Source organism: Tympanuchus pallidicinctus, unplaced genomic scaffold, assembly GCF_026119805.1.
Source record: "Tympanuchus pallidicinctus isolate F22 unplaced genomic scaffold, pur_lepc_1.0 scaffold30, whole genome shotgun sequence".
Classification (NCBI taxonomy): Eukaryota; Metazoa; Chordata; class Aves; order Galliformes; family Phasianidae; genus Tympanuchus; species Tympanuchus pallidicinctus.
This window is the reverse complement of record NW_026294748.1, coordinates 821094-835509: the sequence shown is the minus strand read 5'-3', so window position 1 is coordinate 835509 and position 14416 is coordinate 821094. Positions and strand designations below refer to the sequence as shown.

The window sequence follows — 14416 nt, the reverse complement described above, 5'->3', positions numbered from 1 at the left end:
AATGTGCTCTATTCCCTAGGCCATTATTGTACAGGGTTACAAAAACTGGGGTCCTGGTTTTTAAATATTACCCTCTGACAAATTTAATAAAAATGCTCCTTTGATGTTTGAACTAAACTCGACTCCATTTTAAAATCGTACAGACAAGCAACTCCTGAACACAACTGAATTAATAAGATTCATCGTCTACTTCACTACAGAACAGGGTTTGCTTTCCCTCCCCCAGAACACATCACCCCCCAGGGAAAGGATCATTTATTTCCTCACTGGCGCTGTTAACAGAGGAGAGACCGCTAACTTCTTTGGCAGAGGACCCGATGGGAACCAACACATCTCACTGCATCTCTGGGGCACAGCGCGTGGGTTCAGGACTTGTGAGGACAGGACACCCCTCGCACTTCACCTCCACGCTCAGCCCAGCAGCCCGTCCCACACAGCAGCTGGGGAGCTGCCCTGCAGAGCGCAGTTGGTGACTGCCCCAGAGCAGGCGGCTGGGATGGACGTGGGGGAGCACAGCTCTGGGGGACGAAGCGCTGCCACGCAGGCAGAGGAGGAACAGCTCTGGGTGCTGCTCGTGCTCAGACCAACCCAGCAGGCTTTCAGGAAACCACTTCCCTCGCCTCTGCTCCTAAGCACCAAGAAAGCACAGTTTGTGCCAGGTCCCAACCCCGCTCCCACTGCGCGCAGGTGAAGCAAAGCAGGCTCTGTGCACACCAGCACCCTGCCAGGTAGAGCAGCTCAGCCTACCAAGGTGCTGCCTCAGCCTGAGCCAGGACGTGAGCCTTGGCCAGGGAGTTTCTGCAACACGGCAAACCTCGGGGCAGCCACCCTGGGCGCTGTTCTCCCCGCAGGGCAGATCGGAGCGCTCAGAGCCACGGCCTGTGCCACCTAAACCAACACCAGGAGAGGCCCAAAGGACTCCTGCAGATTTGGGGCTGAAACTCACTGCCGCACAGCAGGGAACAATGCAAACGGGTCTGAGCAGCGAGTCCACTTCTTTCCAGATGGAAGGGTCCAGAGAAGCACTGCATCACTGAGTGCATTACCTTAATGCTTGTTTTCATCACCAGAAGCAAGAGTTGAAGGCTGAGGAGAAATTAAAATGGCAGCACCAACAACGGAACAGTGTTTGATAATTAAAAACGGGCGGGTGTGATGTCTAAGTAGGCTCTGGGACTGAGCTCCAGTCATCTTCATGGGAAATGGGGAAGCGTCAAAGCCAGGTTCTGTGCAGAGATCTTGTTCTCCTGCTAGCCAGTAAAAATCTGCCAAAGAAATTCGTAGCCTTTCCCCCCCATGAACACGTTCAATTCTCTGCCAAAAAAGTCTGTGACCCAGGACACTGCAGATGGCACACAGAGCCTTGTGTCTCAGCAGAGGGCTGTGGTGTTCCAAACATTCTGAATAAACTTCGGCCTCTTTTTTTTTTTTTTTAATTTAAAAATTTCCTTTGCAATTCCCCACAGCTGGCATTACAGGATTTCGTACTTGTCCACCAGGAAGGTGGTTTCAGTAGAAAACCTTACAGGGCTGTTTCCATCCACCTGGGTCACTTTGGTAACCTGTGGAGATAACACATACAGCAAGGTCAGCATTTAACATCGCTTCCCAACACAAGAAGCACAACTTTCCAACTCTGACACGGTCAAGAAGGACAGAACCAACCCAGAACTTGTGAATCACAAGTCAATGTTTGTGAAAGTCTCTGGCCAGAGGATGCTGAGGTAGCCTGACAGAAGTAAAAATCACTCTGTGAGGCACTAAGCCCCTGCAGGAGCCAGATACGGGTGCTGTCTGCTCTCACTCTGACAGGCAGAGGAAGGGGCAGTCTCAAACACACTGTGCGTAAGCACAGCAAGAGGTCACAGCACTGTAAAGAAAAAACTGTCCGCGGGGGACATGCTCTTCTGAAGACAACAGCACAGCTAAAGAACATCAAGGACAGAGGCAAACACATGGCACAAGCACAGACAGTCTAATTGCAGCTACAGCACAGTCTGCAAGCATTCCTCGGTGAGCGCAGCTCCCAGGTGACCATACCTGTATGTTGCAATAGTTCTTTTTGGAGATGAAGGAGACCTGTACTGGAAAGAAGTCATTTGGCTGCCCTGCTATGCTGAACTCCAGGCTGCCACTCTTGTTTTTGGCATCTATCACTGGCAGGCACCACTCCAGGAGATTCCTCCGGCTGTCGTGGCGATATTCGCCATCGATCTCCCCGATCACCGGGGCACCAACTCCAGACCTGGAGAAGGGAAAGAGTCACAACCCCATGTCTGCACCGAGCCGAGGAAACAGAGCACAGAGCTTGGCCTGACCTACAAACCCAAGAGGCCCAGGAGCTGACAGGACACACGAAGGGCCGGGCACGGGGCGTCACTTACGGTAGAGGGATCATGATGACCACGTCGTTCAGCTCTAGGCTCTCCTCCTGCAACTCGTATTCAATGTTAACATCGCAGCTGTTCCCACTTTCCGATGGCCAGCAGTTAACTGAGAGTAGGAGAAAATATACAACCTTTGTAGGAGGAACGGGCTTGCAAAAGGTTTCCTACTTTGAAAAGCAAAGTAAAACTCTAACTAAGAAATTCTGTCAAATAAAATCTTTGCTCTCTTCGAGAATGGAAAACAGACATTGGTAATAACAACAGCTTTTATCCAGAGGAAGGCACAGAGAAGTCTCCACCCCTTCAACCTCACAAAGCACCTCACTGCAGAGCCACCCCAGCTGCTGCAAGGCCAGGTGCAAGCAGGCAGCTCACAGATGGACACCCAGCTCTTCCAGCTGAGCTCCCGCCCGCCCCGCACTCACTGGTCAGTGGAATGAAGGACTCCTCCGTCGTCTGCAACCTCCACTTCAGCACACCCACGTCACTGTTAACAGGGAACGATTTCTCTGGGTTCTTCAAACCAATCTGTGACTCTGCAGTGAACAGCTTCTTGTCCACATTCGGATGAGTCTGAAACAGGGACAAAAGCCGAGGCTGCGTCAGCCATGCGGTGACTTCAAGCCTCAGGCTGACCAGTATTTCAGACAACCCATGTCCCAGTGAGACAGCCGTCCACATCCCCCAGTGCCTTCCTCTGAGAAACACACCTTTGTTCTCTATCTGGCTCAGAAGCTCTATTATAGCACACGTTCTTATCAGCCTGAAATTCTGCCCGGATTTCTCAAGTGACCTTGAACCTCCTTGGCAGGATTCAGCCCAGCATTTACACTGCGGTCTGTGCTGACCACTCCCCCTTTCATTCATTAGCTGAACAGGCTGGGGTAAGATCACAGCACACCAACACACTCAAGCACTTCCGATGTTCTGCCCCAGAAGGCAGCACAAGGATGGCACACCAATCACTTTACCTGTAATTGCACTCCCCTCTTGTCTTCATTTTCTACATGCAGGCGAATTCGTGCAAACTTTTCATCAGAGATGTGCAGCATGATCATGCCATGCAGCTCCATGTTCTGTAAGCCCCCATCACGGCCACAAGTCAAGGAAATCTTCTCCTCTATTTTCATATGCACACTGGATAAGCAAGACAAGAAATCAACGTTCAGCAAGGACAGCCCACGTGAGCACATGCTCCAAAGAGCACGATGGTCCTAACAGAACGACGCTGACAGCTCAACAGATGCATCATCAACTGAGGGGAACGTGGATCTATGAGCACAAATCTGGAATGGAGTGGAAACCACATCAGCAACACAGCATCTCCATGTGCTGTTCACTCAGAATCCTTCTACCACACAGCAGAACGGCTCACAGCAGAAGAGCTTCTGATTTGCTACATGTCAAAGAAACTCTGAATACTTGTATTCTAAGATGCAGCAGGACAGGAGCTATTTGTATCTGGGTAACCAAAAAAAATGACAGCTACTTTAACTCATCTGCTGGGGGGAAAAAAAAACAATGAGACACATTCCAGAAGGCATAGGAAAATTCCCCATCTGAGCAAAACAGAGGATGTGCATCCAATTCTAACTAGGGCACTTTCAAATCAAATAAGATCTCTTTCTGTTGTGGCTGTGCTTTCCCAGATTTTACCCATCATCTTTTAAAACAAAGCAGCACACAGATCACAAAGCAGTGAGAAGATTGCTTTCAGAAGAAGCCTAACACCTACCTCTCCATATTAATGGGTGGTGCAAGAACTTTGGCTGCTTCTGTAGAGCGTTTGCCTACAGAAGTCATGATGTTTTCTCCCTCGGATTTCAGCTTGTCCACAAAGTTGTCCACCTCCTTCCCTTTGGCGCCAAGTTTCAGAGCTTTACTGGGACCTGACGGCCTAAACAAAACACACAAACATCTCCAAGTCAGCTCAGCACAGCACCTTCATCCTTCCTCAGTCTGATCCTTTGAGATCTGTGACCTGACTGTCCCAGCAATATTAAGCTCACTTCGGTGAGGACACGCACGAGAGGCCTGACCTTCCCTATCTTCCTCCAGAGATGGAGGCATACAGATAACCCATAATTACTGTACAAAATGCTCCTTGCACGACCAGCAGAGAAAGCTCTCGATTCCCAGAGCGCAGCAGCACCTGACCAGCACAAACAGCACAGCAGCGCCAGCCATATGTGACCGCTCCCTTCTGCACCCACAAACACAGCAGCTGCTCCAGCACCTGTTTATGCACGAAGACTCAGAAGAAGCCACGTGAAGCCCTTCAGACAGCACTGCCTGCTGCCAGCTGCACGCCTACCTGGACGGCGCTGGTGCCACTTTGGGCTTCTCTGTTTCAATGATGGTCTCTGTGATCATTGCTGCCGTTGTGCCCCCAGACACAGCCGAGCTGCCGAAGCCACCGAAGCCGGGCGCCTTCTTGCCCAGCCTCTCCGCGTCCCTCCTGGCCTGCTGCAGCTCCTTCGCCTTACGACGCATCTCCGCTTTTGCTTCACGTTCCTGAGTCTGAAGTAAAAGATGAAACTCGCTAAAGCTTTGCAATCTCAGCCTGCACTGCAACTGATCTGTACAGCATCACCTTACAAACACTTCTTGACAGAACTAAGAGCGGGCATTGAGTGCACAGAAAAGCTGCATCTTACAACCCTTATCACAGCAGAGCAGCACCTCTGCATAAAGCAGCAGCACCCAGAGCACCTCGCACTGCAGTTCCTGCTCTCACCTCCCGGACAGCTCGGAACACCTTTTCCTCATGCGAGTCCATCTCTGTGAAGGTCCGAATTTGCGCCAAGTTCACATTCTCACGGTAGCCCAGGGCAACAATTTCATCAAAGGCAAAAATCAGGTCAAAGCAGTGCTCAGAGATCTCATTCTCCTCTAGAGCTCGACAGTATTCAGGGATCTAGGTAGGGAAAAACATTCAGAACAGATGCAGGTGTGACAATCAGCACCTGTGAAGCTCCTTTTCATTCCTTTACATTGTTGACAAACGAAACGGAGTTTTGTGACTATTTGATTTTCCTCAGCTAAAACTTACGGAGTCTTTTAGCACAGTTTTAACTTTGTAATTCCCAGGAACCAAAACAAACACACCCTGTGATGCTAGTTAGTTTCCTGAAGATCCTTCAGCTGCACAGAAATAGATTATGAAGTTAATGAAAAAGCAACTGCAACAACTCATTACTTAGAAATCCATTTAGAGTACAGCTACGCCTCTCAACTGCGTATGGTGAAGCCACGTTCTTTGTAGAAGGCAGCAGCTGCTACCTAAAGAAAATAGAGAATATTTGACACTACATTTACAGCATCACCCCTTTGGCCTCCCCAGTTAAATGGCAACCATGAACTGCTCAGATATAGTTCTAAATTACCACAAAAACATTAAAGTTACTTCCAGGTGGGGAACAGGCAGCATAAAATCAAGTTGTTAGGTGGAGGCAGAGCGCTTCAGCAACAGCTCACCACCAGCTTCCCTCATCACAGCCCTGTTTCAGGGCACATGTGTGAGCTTTGCAGTAAGCGCCCCGACGTGCAGATCCTTACCACTCTAGAGAAGAGTCGGAGTGTTTCCAGGTCTTCCAGGATGTTGCTGTTTTTCGTGGTGATCAGCACCATGTAGAGCTTCTCCATCGGCTGATAGACGTAGCGCACACTCTCCGTTTCCACAAAAGTGTGCTGCTTCCCAGTGTTCATGAGCTTGGGGAAAGCTGCCAGCAGCCCCTCGATGCGGGTTCGGGTCATCTCCACGAACTGCCGGGAGACGATGGCCTTCCCTGCCTTTGTGCAGACAGCTGCCGCCAACAGCACCTATGGGACACACACAGCTCAGCTCTGCCCATCGCGGACGCCCCACAAAGCTGACACAGCGTTGTGTGCAAAGGAAGGATCGCTGCCAACCACCCCTTACCTTCCCAGTGAGCTCGTTTCCCTAACATGCGACTTTAAGCTTCTTTCTGCAACCAGCACCAAGAATTTAACCGTTCCACAAGCAGATCCACCTTTGTTACTCCCTGCAGACACTCTCCAGCCCGCCTTCTGTGCTAACAGCATTTAAAGCTCTCAGTCCTACATTCAGGCCATGCAGCAAATTCACCTCTTCCTCCATACGCAGGGGTTTGATAAAACCCCAACAATGCTTTAGGCAAAGGTCTGAACTGTCTGTTAGTTCAGCCCCAAAAGAAAAGTCACAATAAACACTGGAACGTTTTGAAATGGAACGTTTTCCCCAGTGCCACACGTCCCCTAAGCCAGGTTAATAAAATATTGAGCATTATATTAATTACAGTACGTGGTTGACTCTCCTGGACATTTCACCGATGTTATCACACCAACAATACAAAGGCAGTAAGGCAACTGCCCATTTACACTTTCTCATTCTCTCCACCTCGACTTCTTCCTGAAATACTTCACTCACAGATGAGTTTCTTCATTAACATAGTCAAGATAAAGCAGTTTCTAAAGCTAAGATCCTTTAACTTCCCAGCCAATTTTATTCACAGCATTTTAACAACGAGAAAAGCACCAGAAGCTCTTCAGTGCATGCAGATTTCAAGCATGAACCCTAGCCAACAGCACGGCCAGCTAAGCAGCCAGCAGCTGGCACAACTGCTGTACAGTGAGTGGCCACAGGGACCCCACAGTCGAAGACATCCTGAAGAGAGCAGATGAGGCACGAGCCTCCATCCCCAAACTGCTCAGTCCAGAATGGCACCGCTGGTTCCAGCAGCACCTCGGCCTCTGCTATCTCACCAAGCAGCAGCAGGTCCCGTTCCGGGAGGGAAAGCTCGCAGCTCCACGTCACCCAGAGACAACGGGACACAAATGACCTCCACCCGAGCTGCCGCCTCAGGCGGCAAGGGACGAGGCCCAGCTGAAGATGACAGCGTTCACATCACCATCACCCAGCGCACCGCAGGCCGTGTCCCCCAAACCCCCGTCGCCGTAAGCGGCCCTGCCCACCGTGTGAGGCCGGAGCACAGCCCTGCCCAGGCTGCACGGCTCGGGGGGTGGTTGGGCCCTTCGCAGAGCTGCAGCGAGGTCCGAAAGCCCCGCGGATCCGCCGTGCACCGCGGCCCAGAGATGCGGCTCTGCGGGGCGGGCGGCCGCCGGGTCGTGGCCGAAGAACCGCAGCGAAGCCGCCGAGCGATGCGAGGCCCTACCGGGCCCCGCGCGCTTCCAGGGTCCCGGGCCGGCCGGCAGCGGCCCCCGAGCACCACGGGCAGCGGCCTCGTGAGCGAACGGTCGGCGGCGGGCCCGCCCTTACCATGGCGGCGGCGCTCGGCTCGGCGCTCGCTCCCTCGGCGCTCCGCGTCCCCTCGGGCAGCCCCACAAGATGGCGGCGCCGAGCCACGTCCCCAGCCGGAAGCGGCGCCGCGCACGGCGCGCGGGGAGGGGCGGGGCGGGAGGACCCGGAGCGCGGCCCCGAGGGCGGACGCCGGCAGTACCCGCTCAGACCGGCAGGGGGAGATACCGCCCCGCGACCGCCAGGCCGGGCCGCGGGCGCCGCTCTAGCCGGGGAAGGGCGACCGAGACGGTCGCCACGGCGACGGAGGGCGGCGTCATGGCGGAGCGGCGGCCGTCCGAGGGGAGCGGGGCCGGGCCGGGCCGCGCCGTCGCCTCCCCGCGTCCCTCCGCCCGGCCTCGCCCGGTGGAGAACCAGCCATACGACGAGAGCCTGGAGCTGCCGGAGACCGAGGAGGCGGTGGGGAGCGCGAACCGCCCGCGAGGCTCCCGCCGGCCGGAGCCGCCCTGGTCGGGAGGCGGCGGCCCGGGAGCGCGGCCCGGCGGCGCGGGAGAGCGGAGCGACGGCGTGGAGGGCGGCGGTAACGGGGTGAGGGGGTAACCGGGCCGCGAGGGGCGGGCAGGGAGGAGCGGAGCTGGGCGGCACGGTGAGACCGCGTCCCTCCGTCCATGAAGGAAACGGCGGCCCGGCCGGGACCCTCCGCCGCCAGCGAGGACGACGATGACAATGACGATGATGACGATGATGACGATTCCTCCGAGAGCGACTCAGAGGACGATTCGGAGGATCGTGGGGCTCCGCTGGAGGGGTGAGCAGCGGGGGGAGCCGGGAGCCCGTGGCTAAAAAGGGCTCAGCGTCATTGTGCACGCAGGGAAGCCTCTCAGTGAGAGCCGTCCTGCTTCTGCTTCCCTCACGGCTTTGGGGCACAGCTGGATCTGTGTTCATGCCTTTGTTATTGCGCAAAAACTAACATGAAGTAATCACAGAATCACCAAGGTTGGAAAAGATCATCCAGCCCAACCATCACCAATAGCTCTCACTAAACCACATCCCTCAACACAAAATTCAAATGTTCCTTGAACGCCTCTAGGGTTGGTGACTCCACCACCTCCCTGGGCAGCCCATTCCAGTGCCTGACCACTCTTTTAGAGAAGTAGTATTTCATAATGACCAGCCTATATCTCCCCTGGCACAGCTTGAAGCCATATAATGTCTGCGTCAATTTCTCTTTCTCTCTTCAGTGACTACAACCTAGCAGATTATGACTACCTACCAGTATCTGCTGAAATTAAAGAACTCTTTGAATACATAAGGAGGTGAGTTGAAGGTGTTTTTGCCTGCCTTAGGTTCTCCTGTGTCTCAAGGGTAAGTCTGGCAGGAAATGTCAGTTGCCCACTGTGTAATAACGTTGTTTTTCTCTCTCCAGGTACACTCCAAAAACAATAGAGATTGAGCACAAACTGCAGCCTTTTATTCCAGACTTCATTCCTGCTGTTGGAGACATTGATGCCTTCCTAAAGGTACATTTTCAGGTATCCCCGTACCTACTGCCACACAGGCTGAAGCAGCAGGTGGCTTTGGTATGAGCCTGGCAGGCAGGCTGTATAGCCAAGACTTCGGCCACAATGTCCTGGTGGCAGTGAGGTGCCCTGTGCTGTAGAAGATCCTGTTGTATTCACCTAGGAGATCACATGTAGCAACGCTGTGACCTGGCTGGTCACTTTGGTGACATCCCACATAGCACATCCATCATTTGGTGCAAGGATTCCCTGTTTCTTTGTCCAACACCTTATGCGTTTTGGGTTCCGCTGTGCTAACAACTCCTATTTTCTGCTCTTTCAAAGCAGCATGCTTACAAATTCCTCCTGAACTGAGTCTGAATTTCTAACAGGGAGGCAGGGCACAGAATAGTTTCAGCATCCCCTGCTACTCCCACAGAGGATTCCTTCTGTGTTTTACCTGCAGGTCCCACGCCCAGATGGCAAGCCTGATAACCTCGGTCTGCTGGTCTTAGATGAGCCATCAACGAAGCAGTCAGATCCCACAGTGCTCTCTCTCTGGCTAACGGAGAATTCCAAACAGCACAACGTTACAGTGAGTCATGGAGGGAGAGAAGGCATTTACTGCACTCTGGCTAGAATGAAGACATTGCACTTTACTCTTTGTGGGACTATAGCAACACAACACAACTGATAACTTGGCTTCAAAAGAAAGTAACCCTTTTTGACCTATAGCTTTAAACTGAAATGTAACTAAGCCCTGCCTCAGGCGAGTTTCAGAACAGACTTACGATCTTTTGATTTCTTTTAGGTTAAGCTTTTTTTTTCTTTTTTCTTTTTTCTTTTTTGTTTTTATTCTCCCTACCTGGTTTTGTTTCCCACTTGCTGTTCTGTCTGAAGAAATCTCCTGAAATAAATACAACTACAAAAGTGAAACCACATGGTTCATCAGGAGTGAACGCAGGGTATTAAAAAAAAAAAAAACAAAACAAAACACCACAAAGTGCTTCCAGGTTTATATTTTTGTTTCTAGCAGCAGATAAAAGTGAAAAGTGTGGAGAATGCAGAGAAGAACCCCAAAGCCATTGACAACTGGATCGAAAGTATCAGTGAACTGCACCGCTGCAAACCTCCTGCCACTGTCCACTACAGCCGGTGAGCCACTGTGTCAGCAGAACATCGGGTCAGGGGGTGGCAGAGACCAGGAGCACTGAGCAGAATGATCAAAATGTCTCAGGGAGGGAGAAGTGCTGAGTTTCAGGGTAGTTGTGTACGTGCGCAGGATGCTGTTTCCCTCTTTGCACTTCTCTTTCCCTTCGTGCCTCAAAACAATTCTAACAGCTCCCATATGCAACGTCCAACTTCTTGCAATCAATACTCTGTAAAAAGAAGATCTGGACAAGTCAAAGGAGTCAAGACTTATTCTTTACCACGTCCTGGATTGAGTCTCAGCAGTTGCGGCACACCCTTCTGCCCAGATTTCCAATTCACAGCAGCTCAGCCTCACTCCAAAGGAAGTGATGGTTCTAGCACGTTTCTAAGCACAGATTAAAAACTTAGTCCTATTTTAATGAATAAAATGATGCTCTGCAGACATACAAATCTCTCTCAGTGGTCTGTTTCATTCACAGCAGTTGCAGTAGGAAGCCATTTCATCTTCTTGGCCTGCAATCCTAAGGTTTCTCTTTTTCCTTCTTCTTTTACAGGCCCATGCCTGACATAGAAACCCTCATGCAGGAGTGGTTACCGGAATTTGAGGAGCTCTTGGGAAAGGTATGGCATCCAAGTGTCAGGCAGTTAGTTCAGGGCATAGCATTAAAAATGATCCCACTTGAAATCTGGATTTCTCTTCCTCTTTGACCAGTTTGCACCCCGCTCAGTTCAGATTTGTTCTTTACTTATCATTTCCTTCTGACCAGCCTAAAGTCTGAATGCCTGGCTGCTGCCCAGGTAGCCCCTGTTCTCAGCTCAAGGTCAGTGCGTGCTCTCAGGCCTTTGCTGTACAAGAGCAAAACTGACAACTCCTCCATTTTCAGGTGGGCCTCCCAACTGCAGAAATGAATTGTGACCTGGCTGAATACGTTGACATGACATGTGGTAAGCAAGGAAGTTCCCTCTCTTACCCTCAGTTAAAGATTATCTGATTGTCCCTAGCACAGAAACCGACACCGAAAGGAAATGTTCAGCTGTGAGAGACACCGAGGTTTCTCAGGCTGGTCCAAAGAGGGTGTTTTGACAAACTGTAGCTTGTTGCTATTCATCTTCATGGGCTTGGGTTCTGTCTGCTCTGCTCAGCAGGCTGATGATAGTGAGCAGTCAACACTTTTAAGAGCTTAGGTAGGAAAAAAACAGAACAACTCAGTCTTGGTAGGTACACTTGGCCCTTTTGGATATTCAGCACAGTTCAGCTCTAGTCTTGAATACCATTCACTGCTGAAGACACAAGTGTACTGCTGGCCTGTCACTGTTATTAAAATGGAGACTTTCAGATGCAGATTCAGGCCTAAGTAGTCAAGACCATTTTCTGTTGTCTTCAGTAGGAAGTGGATGCTTGTGACAGAGATGCATGCAGTCATAGGTGAGCAAAGGCCAAGTAATTGGAGGCAGTGAGAAGTTCAGGGCTGACCTAGGACACTCCATGCAGAGCAGAGTAGTCCTGTACACTTCTGCTTTTTTTTTGTAGCCATTGTGGACATCCCTGTGTATAAGAGTTGGATCCAGCCTCTGCACGTCCTTTTCTCACTGTACTCAGAATTCAAGAACTCCCAGGTAAGCAATCCCAGATAGGCACAGGTCACTCAGCTGGAAGCAAAGGACATCCAGTCCTTAAATTTGGCCTTGCTGCGTTCTCTGTGTTTGTGAAGAGCTAATAAACAGTAAAGTATCATAAAAAGTGTCCACGGAACATTTTCTAAGGTTCTAATTTCCCTAGTATCTTGAAAGCCCAGGATTGATGTTGCAGTATTACACAAGGAGCCTCTGACTTACTGCAAGCCTGGCATTGTTGAGCAAACCAGCGTGAGTCCAGATGCTTTTTCCCACTAAAGTCATGGTACCTGTGCTGAGCACAGACAGAACATGGAGAAAGGGAGCTTTGCTGCTAAGCACACAGCTCATATGGTGCTGAAGTGGCTCGGATTTACAGCTACACATGTACTCTAATCTGATCTTTGCACTAATGCATTCTTCTCTTGCAGCATTTCAAGCCTCTGGCTGAAAGGAAGAAGGCCAGGAGCCCCACATCCAACACACTTCCACAATCAGCAGAAGCAGAAGTATTAAGCTTTACTTGAAGCTTCACTTTAAAACCTCATCTCTCAGATCAGCGCCTGCTGCTGGACGTAGATATTTGACCAAAGCAACCTGTGAAGCAACACACCGCATTTCAAAGGCCTCCCTTGGATAGATACTGATGAGTTATTCTCCATTTGTAAGCAGAGTTGTACTCTTCACATTTATAGCAGACGCTGCCTAATAGCTCCATTTTGACTCATCCCCTGGGAATAAAGCATTAAACTCCCTTTTCCAAATGACAGACTCCATGTGGCACTGATGCTGCAGAGCAGAAGCTCACAGAGTGTATGCTGCAGATGTAGGAATAAATTCCATGCTCTGACACGAAATTCTCATCTGCCCAGCGTGTTGCAAGGTCTGATATCCTCTGGGGGTTTTAGGTCTCTGCCCTTTGTTAGACAGCCCCTTTTTCTATTCTCTACACCCTTTGCTGCTGCAAACAGCATCATTGCTTTCCATCCTTTGTACAGAAAGAGTTGGTGAAGGCCAGTTAGAGTGCTCATCTGTGCTTAGGGAAAACATAGAGGAGACCACAATAAACAGCATCTCCAAAGGAAAGATGGAAAGCATTCAGAATTTACAATATATGAAAATGGACCTTGCCTATTTCTTATGTTCCATTTCTGCCACCTAAAGGTAGAAAAGAGCATGAATGGTTACCAAAAGAAAATAGTCACTGCTAAGTGAAAACACACCCATCTTTCATCTAAGGATTTCAGAGCCTCACAACAGCAGGACATCAGTTACTAGAGCAAGGATTTCAGGGCGATCCGAATGACTCTGCTATTGCAACGACAAATCCATTTTGTTTGCAACACAGCTCTGTCCTGCAGCAGGAGGTGAGGTGAGTTCATGCTTCGTCGTCATCCCCGTGACTAATTGCTGTTGGGGTTCCACTGCACGGCACCGGCCTCTTTCATTATAAGTGTGTTTCCTTCTGAAGCATCGTATGCCAGCCGTCGTCAGCAGAGACCCGAGATGCAATTACCCAGTGGCTTGTCTCAGCATAGCAAATTAGCTATTCCTGTTTACTCAGAAAATGTGAGACGGGCTGGAGAGCAGCATCATAAAGGCATCATAAAGCCACGCGCCTGCGTGGATGCAGGCTTTGACAAGAATGCACATCTGAAGTGCAGCATGACTTCAATTTTTCACTAAGCGCCTCTGCCCCAGAGCACCAATTCCCATGAGAGATAAACAGAAGAAATCCTGCACACGTTCTGCACTAGTTCTGAATTGAGTACTTTTTAAGTCACTGGGCATTCGCTGAGCTCAAGGCCTACCTACAAAATAAACTGGTCGCTTTTAAAGAGAGCCACATACAGAGGCTGTGTTTTATTTACATTCTGATCAAGCACGTGAAAGCAGGGAAAAGAGCCATGCTCGCTGTCTACAGCAGTGCAGATTTATCCCACCATCTCCTGATTCCTACATATTCAAAATAGTATTAATAGAGGAAATCTTTGCAACAAAGGATTTCTCAGGCAAGTTAACAGTTGGCAAAACAGCAACATCGAAAGGGAAAGACAGACAAAAACCTAACCCAGCAAATGCTGTTAAAGTGGGTGTGTGCACTAAGGAGACATGTAGCAACAAGGGATGAAGGAAGCTACAGAGCATTCATCCTGCATCCAAAAGTATAAAAGGAGCTGCACCCACTGGCAGCATAACCTGAAAGTTTACATGGAGAGCGGTTGGCAGAGCTGCCCATTGTAAATCAATCAGAAAGGAACTGCTGGAAGTACAGTTATTCACTTGGAACTTCCAGATGGTGAAGGCCATTTATCTAAGAACATGACATATGTACACTTAGAAAGGAAAAAACTCCCCATGGCAAAGATCCAGCATGCTATTCTTCTTAACGAGGAGGGGAAGCAAGACAAGAAGTGCAAACCAGTCCTTCCTAAAGAGCAGGGCTGCTCTAAGTACGGCCGACCAAAGCTGTGTGTTGACCTCATCTCCTTCCCCACGTGGCCACT

At 50.4% G+C, this 14416-nt stretch overlaps 2 protein-coding genes across 2 annotated transcripts; one reads left to right on the top strand and one right to left on the bottom strand.

Annotated features, from left to right (window-relative positions):
* Positions 1 to 57: 57 nt before the first annotated feature.
* On the bottom strand, positions 58 to 7772 carry ARCN1 (archain 1). The gene is made up of 10 exons (XM_052697482.1): positions 7666 to 7772; positions 5946 to 6209; positions 5125 to 5304; positions 4702 to 4907; positions 4123 to 4284; positions 3359 to 3524; positions 2813 to 2960; positions 2385 to 2493; positions 2041 to 2245; positions 58 to 1562 (listed from the first exon to the last, which is right to left on the bottom strand). Exons 1-10 carry the CDS (start codon positions 7666 to 7668, stop codon positions 1473 to 1475), a joined length of 1533 nt encoding a protein of 510 aa, XP_052553442.1. The 5' UTR covers positions 7669 to 7772; the 3' UTR covers positions 58 to 1472.
* Positions 7773 to 7946: 174 nt separating this feature from the next.
* On the top strand, positions 7947 to 13751 carry IFT46 (intraflagellar transport 46). Its single transcript, XM_052697320.1, has 10 exons — positions 7947 to 8232; positions 8319 to 8452; positions 8886 to 8960; positions 9071 to 9164; positions 9610 to 9738; positions 10180 to 10298; positions 10850 to 10916; positions 11180 to 11240; positions 11827 to 11912; positions 12341 to 13751. Exons 1-10 carry the CDS (start codon positions 7963 to 7965, stop codon positions 12434 to 12436), a joined length of 1131 nt encoding a protein of 376 aa, XP_052553280.1. The 5' UTR covers positions 7947 to 7962; the 3' UTR covers positions 12437 to 13751.
* Positions 13752 to 14416: the final 665 nt, after the last annotated feature.